The sequence below is a fragment of the Colletotrichum navitas genome, assembly GCF_030913465.1.
Source record: "Colletotrichum navitas strain CBS 125086 chromosome Unknown LY79scaffold_170, whole genome shotgun sequence".
Taxonomy (NCBI): Eukaryota; Fungi; Ascomycota; class Sordariomycetes; order Glomerellales; family Glomerellaceae; genus Colletotrichum; species Colletotrichum navitas.
This window is the reverse complement of record NW_026850716.1, coordinates 42,877-53,918: the sequence shown is the minus strand read 5'-3', so window position 1 is coordinate 53,918 and position 11,042 is coordinate 42,877. Positions and strand designations below refer to the sequence as shown.

Genomic DNA, 11,042 nt, shown 5'->3' with positions numbered 1-11,042 from the left:
GTTAAAAAACCTAATTCTTTCTAGTTCTAATATAGGTCTTTATATATTACTACCTTATATATATAGTAAAGTAGAAGTATATAAGTAAGAAGAAAGTATAAAAACAATAGTAAGGTAGAAGTGCATAAGTAAAAAGAAAGTATAAAAATAATAGTAAGGTAAGAGTACATAAGTAAAAAGAAAGTATAAAAATAATAGTAAAGTAGGAGTACATAAGTAAGAAAAAAGTATAAAAACACTAGGATCTTATAAGCCTTTTCTATTTAAGTAAGCAACTTATTAGGCCTACTAATTACTACTTTAGGAGATATATAAGTTTTATAATAATTATAAAATTTTAAGTTTTTTATTTTTTTTTTAAAAATATATATATAATATAAGGTTAAAGTTAATATATATAGTAATACTAAAATAATAATTATATTTTAGTAAAGTATAGTACTTTTTTATATTAAGACTTATATTCTTTATTTACTTTAAATATCTTATAATATAATATTTTAAATATTTATATATTATAATATACTTTATATAGCTTATAACTATATAGTATAGTTATAAGCTATATAATTCTATAAGGTTATAAGTTATAAGTTATAAAAAGATTAAGTAAAAGTAGTTTATAATAGTATAGTATATATAATAAAACTATGTATATAACTATATAGTATAGTTATAAATTATATAATTTTATAAGGTTATACCTTAAAAGTTATAAAAAACTTAAGGATAATTAGTTTATAGTAGTATAAAATATATAATATAACTATATATAGTTTATATTATTGTTAGTAACACCAAGGGATAGGTTAATATAGTTAACTATATATATTAGTAGTAATTAATAAATAATAGGGGTAACTATAGTTCTCTATTATATATAAAGAAAAAAAGGATAATTATTATAGGTTAGTTAGTTAAATAACTAACTTATTACCTATAAATCCTTAGAGAATCTATAGCTAAATATCTAAGGATTTACTAGTAATAAGTCATTAGGGTTAACCTAATAACTCTAATATTTATCTATAATAGTTAATATTATAACACTAGTAACTTTCTATAGTGCTAGAAATCCCCTATTATTTATATCTAAAAGAATAGCTAAAAAACATAATAAAAATAAAAAGCTAAAATTAATACTTTTTGCTTATATAGTCTATTATATACAAGAAACCTATTATTTATTTATTATATCTTTAACTACCTATTACTAACTAGCTTTTCTAATATATTATTTAGTAATAACTTTATAAATTTATCTACTAGGTTATTACTACTATAAATCTATTATATCTTAAAAATCTTATAGCGTTTATATAACTAGTAAAGGGCTATAATATCTATTATAAGTTACTTCTCCTTTATAGTACTAAGCTTTATAAGGCACTTATAAAGTAAGTATAAGTTAGTGTAAAGTATTATAAGTATTTATAGTAGCTTAAGGTAGTTAGTAATTATTATAAAAGTAGTACTAATTATATAGGTAACGTTAGTACTAGTAACTATCCTATAGACCTTAGAGGTAAGTATACTATATATAACTCTTTTATACTTTATTAAACTAAAGTAAATAATATTACTAGTTAACTTAAAGCTTTTACTATTAGTAGTAGGTTACTTAATAATTTATTTATTAGTAAAACTATATAAAGCTAAGTTAAAAGTAAAGTTATAGTTATTTATAAATAAGCTATTAATAAATATAAAGAGCTTAGTAGTTATAAGGTTAATAGTAAGAATTATAGGCTATAGTTAAGGTTATTAATTTACTATTTAATTTAGTAGTTTAAAGCTTTAATCCTTTCTACTATAGGTAATTAGTGTTAGACAGTAACTAAATAGTTAAAGTAGGCTTTAGGTTAATAAATAAAAGTAATATATATACTATAGTATATTATAGATATAATCTTACTAAGCAGTAGGTAATTTCTTGTTAATAAGTTAAAGCTTTTTACCTTAGCCTTTTTAATAAAGAGTAAGCTTATATTAGTAGTAATAGATAATATACTACTATTAAAGATAATAAAGTTATTAGCTATAAGTAACTACTTAGGTTTTACTATAAAAGTAGCCTTCTTAAGCTTCTTCTCTTTATAAGTAAAGAATTTACTATCTATAAGGCTAATTATATTATCTATTTATAGACTAATTAATCTAAAGTTACTATTATTAGGTAATAATATTAATAGGCAAAGGTTAAAAGTTAATAAATCTATCTAGAGATTCTCTTTATAATAGTAGTTATAAGTTACCTACTAGTAGGTTTCTGCCTCTATAATACTATATAATAGCTTAGTTACTATTATTATTATATTTACTAGGTAAAATAGTAAATTTATATAGGCAAGTAGATAAAAATAATATAATTTAGTAGTATTACTAATTAAGTATACGCTTAGGTAATATTATATAACTAAAGGAGAAATCTATATTAAAGTAGTAAAGGGTAAAAGTAAAGATTAATTACTAGGCTATTTACTAGATAGTAAGTAACTATATAAGAATTATTTCTTTACTATTATCTATATAACCTTAGATAATAAGCTATAATTTCTTATAAAGCTACTTATTTTTACCTTTTACTTTATAGACTATATATAATTTAAATATATAGGTGTTACTATAGGATTTTTATTATAGGTAATAATATAAAATATACTATAGTTAACAAGGGCTTTTACTTTTACCTTATTAAATTCTTTAAAGGGTTTACTAGGTATAGTAATAATCCCTTTCTTATATAGCTTAATAGTAAATATATATCTACTTCCTCTTTTATAGTTAAGAATACTATAGTTATAGTAGAGTATATTTTATAAAGAATATAAGTATTAGGCTCTTTTATAAGTAACTATAGTATTATTATAGTAGTTTATTATTAATAGTAATAGTATTATATACTTCCTCTTTAGTGTTAAGTATCTATATAAGGTCTTTTATACTTATATAATATATATAGGATTATTTTCTACTTATATAGAGTAGCTAGTAGGTTTATTTAGTGTAAGAGGTCTAGTTAACCTTTCTCTATATAGTAAGGTTTTACTATAGTAATCCTAAAGTTATATAGGCTATAAGGTAAATTAATAGTATAAGTAGTACTATTATTATAATAAGGTAAAATAGGCCTTACTAGCTATATTTTTTATACTATATATAAATAAAGGATTAAAGGGTAAAGTAATAGTATTAGTTAAATCTAGGCTATTATATATAGTAGTACTTTATATACCTATTATTTATATAGATCTAGTGTACTATATTATTACTTTCTTAATTACTTTAGTGTACTATATAGTAGTTATAGTAGGTAGTAACTTATTAGTTATTTAAGGGTATACACTAAAAACAAAGAGAGTTAGGATAAGGCTGTCTAGGCTAGTAGTATTATTAATTACTTTAATAGTAAGTAAAGGTAACTTTAGGTTTAGTGCTAGTTTTTTATAAATAATCTTATAGGTATAGTAAAAGGGTATATAATAGTACTTAACTTTACTAATACTATAATAGGCTTTAATAAGTACTTTTTTTACTTTAATAGATAACCTATAGGCAGTATATTTAAACTTACTAAAGTAAAAATTTAGGCTAACGTTAGTTATTATTTAATTAAGTAAGCTAAGATATATATTAATTTAGTATATCTATAGTGCTTTTATATATACTCTATAGTAATAGATTATAAGAATCTTACTATATTAAACGCTATTACTATATTAACTATATAAAGTACTAGTTTATTACTATTAAATATATTATATTAATAAAGATCTTATAGTTAAACTTATTATTATTATATAGTATAAACTTAAAGTAACTAAAGGCTTTAGAGTATAATTAGTAGTAGTAGTAGTACTTATTAATAGCTTTAATTAATAAGAGAGAGGTGTTTTCTTTAGTATATTTAAGTAACTTATAAAGTTACTAAATAGTTAGGTAGCTAAATTACTAGTAGATTTAGTATAATTTATTATCTATTAGGTGTTACCTAGTAATACTCTTCTCTAGTAGTTATAGAAGTATCTATAGGTAGCTAAATTAGTAAATAATAAGTATAACGTTATTACCTTAGATTAGCTAGTTAGTAAGGTTATTAAATTTTACACTATAATAGTCTATATCCTTTAAGTAAAAGAGAAATAAAGTATTAGTAGTTATTATATAAAAAACAAGGTTACTAAGTAGTATAAGTATATTAATTACCCCTAGGGATTTAAAGTAATTACTACTACTAAAGTAAATACTTACTTTATTTACTTAGGTAGTATTTATAGGTATTTTTTTACCTAAGTAATACTAAAGAGTAAGGTATTACTTATAGCTAGTAGTTAATTTCTTAGCTACACTAGTGTTAAGTATAATACTATAAAAAGTTACTACTAAATAGTGCTTATTAAGTATAAATATTTTATTAGTTTTTATAGTCTTACTAAGTAATAGCTTCTTTAGTAGGTTCTTATAAGTAAGTGCATAGGTAGTTACCTAGTTATATAACTTAGAGAATATAGTTAGGCTATTAATTAATAGTTATATAAAAAAAGTAGTAAAAGTAAAGAATACTATATTTATATAGTTATTATTATTACTAATAGGTTATTTATTACTATTACTTGCTTCTTAAAGATAACTTATATTATAACCTCTATAGTTAAGAAGAAAGTAGTTAAAGTAGCTAGTAAAGCTTATATAAAGTAGGTGCTTTTATACTAGTTAAATAAAGATTACTACTTTTCTTTAGTATATTTAGTTAACTAATAACTAGGCTTACTATAGATAAAGTACTTCTTAGTTAATTTATTACTATACTAGTTTTTACTATAGTAGTTACTTTATAAAGAACCTTATATTTACTATAGATTAGTATAATTATTATAGCTACTATTATACTTATAGTTAACCTAAAATTACTTATCCTTTATAGTAGATTTATCTATAAGGTATTATATAGGTAGCTTATAGTAAAGTAAAGTATTTACTACTCTATTATATAGTTATATATAGAGGCTATAGAATATAGCTAGTAGGTTAAAGAAGCTATAGTATACTTAGGTATACTATAGTAATAAGTAATAAGGTATTTATAATAATCTTTATCCTTAGGTAGGCTATTATAAGTAGTTACCTTAACTAGCTTAGTAACCCTTTTAATAAGTAACTTAAGGATCTTAAGCTTATTTTTACTATAGTTTTTATAGGTAATTAAGTTAAATAATATATAGTAAAGCTTAGTAATATAGGCTAAGTATACCTTATTACCTTTAAATTATTCTTTAAGCTTTATTATTAGAGCATTAAAATTACTTACTTATTAGTAAAAGGTAAAAGTATAATACTTTTATAGTTTACCTTAGAGTATTACTTAAATTACTACTCTATAGTAGTTTTATATTATACTTACTTAGATATAAAGGTTATAGAATAATAGTAATTTTAAGTTAATAGTCTTATACTAGCTACTAGTGTACTTTATAGCCTAGTTATTAGAGTATATCTTTATAAAGTTACTTATTTACTTTAGTATTAGCCCTAATGTTACTATTAGTGTTACTATAGTTAATAAAAGCTCCTGTAGTAGTATAGTAGTTATTATATATAGGCTATTAATTTTAGCTATTATATAGGGTTTTAGTATTAATAAAGGTAGTAGTAAAGTAAAGGTTAAGTTATTATAAGAAGTCTAATAGGTAATTACTAGTAATAGGTGTATTTTAGCTAGTTTTTTACTATATAGGATTATATTATAACCTTAGATATTCTTAATAAAATTAAGGTCTTTAAGGTATAGTTTAAAGTTATATAATAATCTTTTAATAATAGTAATTATCTTATTAGTCTAGTAGGCACCTTCCTCTTGTTAAAGAGTATTAAATATATATTAAGTAATTAATAGGTGTTTACTATAGTTAACCTATACACTATAATTAATAAGGAAGTTATATAGGCTTATTAGGACCTTCTAGTTAATTACCTTAAAGTTATTTATAGACTATTTACTAAAATCCTTATAGGTATAGTAAAGTAATTTACTACTAATATAGTTATAGTACTTATAATAACTAATATAAAATATAGTAATAGTATTAAGCGTAAAAGCTTATTACTTACTTATAAGGTTAGTTAGTAACTTCTTAATATAGTCTTTTTCTTATTACTATAAAAGGATATACTATATAAGGTTAATAAGTATAGTAAATATATTATTAATTACTACTACTTACTACCTTACGTTAAGTAGTATATTATACTTACTATAAACTTCTTCTTATTACCTTATAAGTAAAGGTATAGTAACCTATAAGCCTTACTTACTTATAAGCTTATTATATTTACTTATCTTAGCTTAGGTCTTCTGCTTATAGGCGTAGTGTTATTTACTATTGCCCTCTATTAGCCTAATAACCTCTTAAACATAGGTGTTTCTTTTAGTAGACTAGAAGGTATATATATTTATTAGAGGGATTACTACTAGTAGTATAGATAGCTAGAGAAAAATACACTCTTATAGGTAAATAACTTAGGGAAAAATAATAGGCTATTATATTAGCTACTTATTAACACTATTAGTTAGTAGAAGGAGAAGAAATAATAGGCTATTATATTAGTAACTTATTAATACTATTAGTTAGTAAAAGAAGTATATATATAGGAAAAAGAAGTTAGTAAGCTAAAGAGCTTATAATAAATAGGATATAGTAAATAATTACTAGTTAGCTATAGGTATATAAAGTAAGGGGTTTTTTATAGTTAAGAGTGCTTCTCTAAAGGTAATAAAGCTTATATAATAGACGTAAATTAATAAGGTTTTTACTAGTTAAGGGGACTAGTTATAGATCTATTAATTAACCTATTATAATAGGTAATTAGTATAAACTATTATAGTAAGGGTATTTATAAAGGTATTTTCTAGTACTTGCCTACTCTAGGCGTATAAATAATTAACTAGTAATAATTACCTCTTCTTATAGTCCTTACTAATCTATAGTTTAGACAGTAAAGTTAACCTATATAGTTAATAGTAAAGTTAACTACTAATTAGTGTTAGTAATACTAAGGGATAGGTTAATATAGTTAATAATATATATTAGTAGTAATTAATAAATAATAGGGGGTAACTATAGTTCTCTATTATATGTAAAGAAAAGAAAGAAAACTATTATAGGTTAGTTAGTTAAATAACTAACTTATTAGCTATAAATCCTTAGAGAATCTTATAGCTAAATATCTAAGGATTTGCTAGCAATAAGTCATTAGGGTTAATCTAATAACTCTAATATTTATCTGCAATAGTCAACATTACAACAGTAACTTCTAGTCTTTTATTTAGTATATACTATAGCTATAAGATATTATCTATATATAGCTACTACTATTATACTATATAACCTTTTATAGGCTTATTCTTAAAAATACTACTTCTTCTTATAAATATCTTAAGTAGAATATTTATTAGCTTTATTTAACTAGTGCCTTTACTTTACTTATTAGCTTAGTAATACTACTATTAATTATCTATATTAGCTTATTTTAGATCTATAAATTATCTTATAAGTTAAATAATCTATTTTATATACCTATAATTAAGAAAAAGAAATATAAAATAAAAAGAGAGGTTAAAAATTAAAAAGAAATATATATATACTTAATAAATCTTAGTGTATTTTTACTACTTTAAGAAAGGCTTTTAAGGTCTATTTTATTTTTTATAAATTAGTCTATAAGAGTATATAGCTACTATATCTTTTACTAGTTCTACTATTAATTAAGTAGAAGTATTACTAAATATTAATAATATATTATATTTATATTTTTATTAACTATAAATTTATTATAACTATATAAGAGAGCCTATCTATAGTCTAGTATAAAAAACCTATACTAAAGAAGTAGATTTACTTTTAGGCACTATTAAGAAAGGGTAAAGTATCTAGGCTACCTAATAAAGGAAAAAAGAAATAGTAAAATATAAAAAAACTACCTACACTATAATAACATCTAATAATAATAATATATATATTAATTAATAGGTCTTATAATTCTTAGACCTAATCTATAAAGAAATTAAAATAATAGTATAAATTAACAAAGTAATTATAAAAAAAGTATATTCTTACTAAATAAATAAAAGTATAGTAATAACTTGTAGTATATTTCTATATAGAGTATTAAGGCTAATAATAACAACTATATATTAATATTATTATATCCCTTCTAATCCCCTCTTAGGTCTATGAATCCCTTTTTTAATAGGTAGGTCACAGGTGGCCTTTTTATTAATCTATCCCTTAAGTTAACTACCACATGATTCCTAGGACTATACTACCTAACCCTACTACACTAGCCTATACTAGACTAACTTATTTAGCTAAATCTACTATACTTTTAGCTACTACTATTACTAACCCTTACTTTAATAACTTTACTTTTTTATTTTTCTTTATACTTCTTTATATTAGTTATTTTACCTCTTTATATATTATAGCTACTACTATTAAAGCTACTATTAATTAAAGCCCTTAAATAATAATAACAAAGCTACTAGCTATAGCCTTACTATAAGTATAGTACTAGATTCCCTTTAAGATCTATACTTTTCTATTATATATATACTAATAACTATAGTTAATAATATTACTATTAACTTTATAATAAAACATTATATCTTAGAATACTTTTTCTTACTATTTACTAGACTATAAGCCCTTATTACTACTATACTTATTACCTTTATTAATTTTACTATTACTACTATTATTAATAACTATCTTTTTATTACCTTTTCTACTTATAAGTAAATAGTCTATATTACTAGTAGTACTAACTTTCCTTTTAGCTATAAAGTTTTATACTACTATTATTACTTTTTAGTTTTATACACCCTTGTAATACTAACAATAGGGATTACTTTAGTTACTAAGGATAGGACCTAAACACCTAGAGGGATTAATTCTAAGATTACCTACTACTAACCCTACAAGAGATTATAAACAACAGAAGGAGTATTAATTAAGGTTAACATAGACATAAACAGACTTTATATATAGGCTTATTTAAGACTAGGGTAAACACTTAATAAGGAGGTATATTACATAGTTATAAGACCTATTTATAGCTTAGCTAGGGCGTAATAAACTAGGTGTATATAAATACAGTACATGCTATATTCTTAGCCTGAGGTGATATGCATGTGCAGTCTCGATTTTGTGAACTTAATTATGTCCGATTGGCTCAACATATATACCGCACGACATTTAGGTGCCTGTTTCTTAGGTATCTTTCCAAAGATACTGGCCTAACTCTAGCCGCAAGCTCAATCTTGCTAGGAATCAACATTAAGATCTGTCAGCCATTCTACAGCTGCGTGCGAATTTAGTATTCTCTTCACACTATTCGAGATTTGGGCGCTCAAGACGATAGTGGAGCTGAGCGGACCATGGCTATCTCGGAAAGGACTTTGATGGTCGTGTATATATGACAGAAGTAAGGACTTGGGCGTCCCCTTATGAGTCTCTTAGAATCAGGTTATACGAAGGTTTCAGACAGCGCCCGCCAAAATCAAAACAACCCCAACAAATGTAAAAGTCTCCACCACAGCAAGAATTGCATTGATAGAAAATGCCGCTCTTCTAGATGTCGAAAGTGCAGATGGCGCACCATCTAGATGGCGTATCATGAGATGCCCAGTCTGCCTCCACAGTCCCTTCATGGTGACCTGATGATAGGTCTTTGTCCCTTTGACAAGCAACTAAAAGCTTGACAATTTCGGAGTGGCCACGTTGTCCAGCCCACCAGAGCGATCTCTTGCCGAAAGAGTCCTGACTATCAGTCTTGATTGATTCTCTCGACAACAACAACTTGACAATGCTTGTATGGCCTTTTCTAGAGACCGCTGAAAGAGGTAATATGCTGTAATAGTTCTCTGCCATAACATCAGCTCCCTTGTCGAGAAGCAGCTTGACCACGTCGATATGGCCATTCTCTAACGCCGAGTCTATTGACGTCCACCCATCGTTGCTGCCGATACTCGCATCCGCCCCGTTCTATGACAAAAGTTTATGATTTGATGTATAGGCTAAAGACTATTATTAAATAGCTATGGTAGAAAAAGGGGTAGTAGCACGCATGTAAGCCGCGTCACGGTTTTTATAACGCAAAGATTAAATTAACCACGTAGACTCTGTAGATTAAATATGGAAGAGGGCTAAATAATTTACTCTACTTTAACTGTAACTTTCCTGCTTGATGAACTAGCGCTTCTACCATCTTGCCCAACAGAAATATTAACCATATGCCCGCGGATGTTAACTCTTTTAACAGTTCCTGCTGGAACTTCCTCCCAACCAATTCTCACGCCTTTGTAATAAATAGTGACCTCTGTGGCCACGATGCCAATAGCTTGCATTGCAAGAAGGACAATTGTAATAAGGCTGGTACATATAATGGCGGTTGTTCTGTTTATATAGTTAGTAACATTTTTATTACAATAGATTAATGCAAGGGGGTTTACTACCTTTAGATAGCAATAGAATAATAAGATATGTTTAGGATATAATTAAGTAGTGTGTTTTAGATTAGATTATAGAAAGAAAATAGTTGTCTCTGTTCTAGAAAAATTAGCTATATTTATATATTTCTAGATAGCAGGAATTATAATTAATTATATAAGTTTATAGCAATATAAAATTATAATTACATATTATGCGTATAACTACCTTGCTCTACATAAAAAGTATCCCTACATCTAGACTACTCTTACTACCTATTATTACTATTTTTACTACTTATTTCCTTAGGCTTACTGCTTACCTATATTATATAACTAACTAGACAACGCATAACTACTTAAATTAGTAAAAGCTCTAGGGAATCTCAGAAACTAAAAAGGGTTTAATTTCTATTGTAATGTAATATTACTATATTTTATTATAGGAATTGATACGGACGCTCCGTCCTTACGGACACTCCGTCCTTGTGGACGCTCCGCTATTTGCCCTTCTGATTGGTCTAAAAAATTCTTGTTAGTGTAACTATATTCTGCTAGG

General features: G+C 24.5%; 1 protein-coding gene across 1 annotated transcript; it reads right to left on the bottom strand.

Annotated features, from left to right (window-relative positions):
• Window positions 1-9,746: 9,746 nt before the first annotated feature.
• Window positions 9,747-10,037, bottom strand: LY79DRAFT_471822 (ankyrin repeat-containing domain protein; the record flags this gene model as incomplete). Its single annotated transcript, XM_060553212.1, has 1 exon — window positions 9,747-10,037. A coding segment is annotated over one exon (291 nt), but the record flags the coding sequence as incomplete, so codon positions are not given.
• Window positions 10,038-11,042: the final 1,005 nt, after the last annotated feature.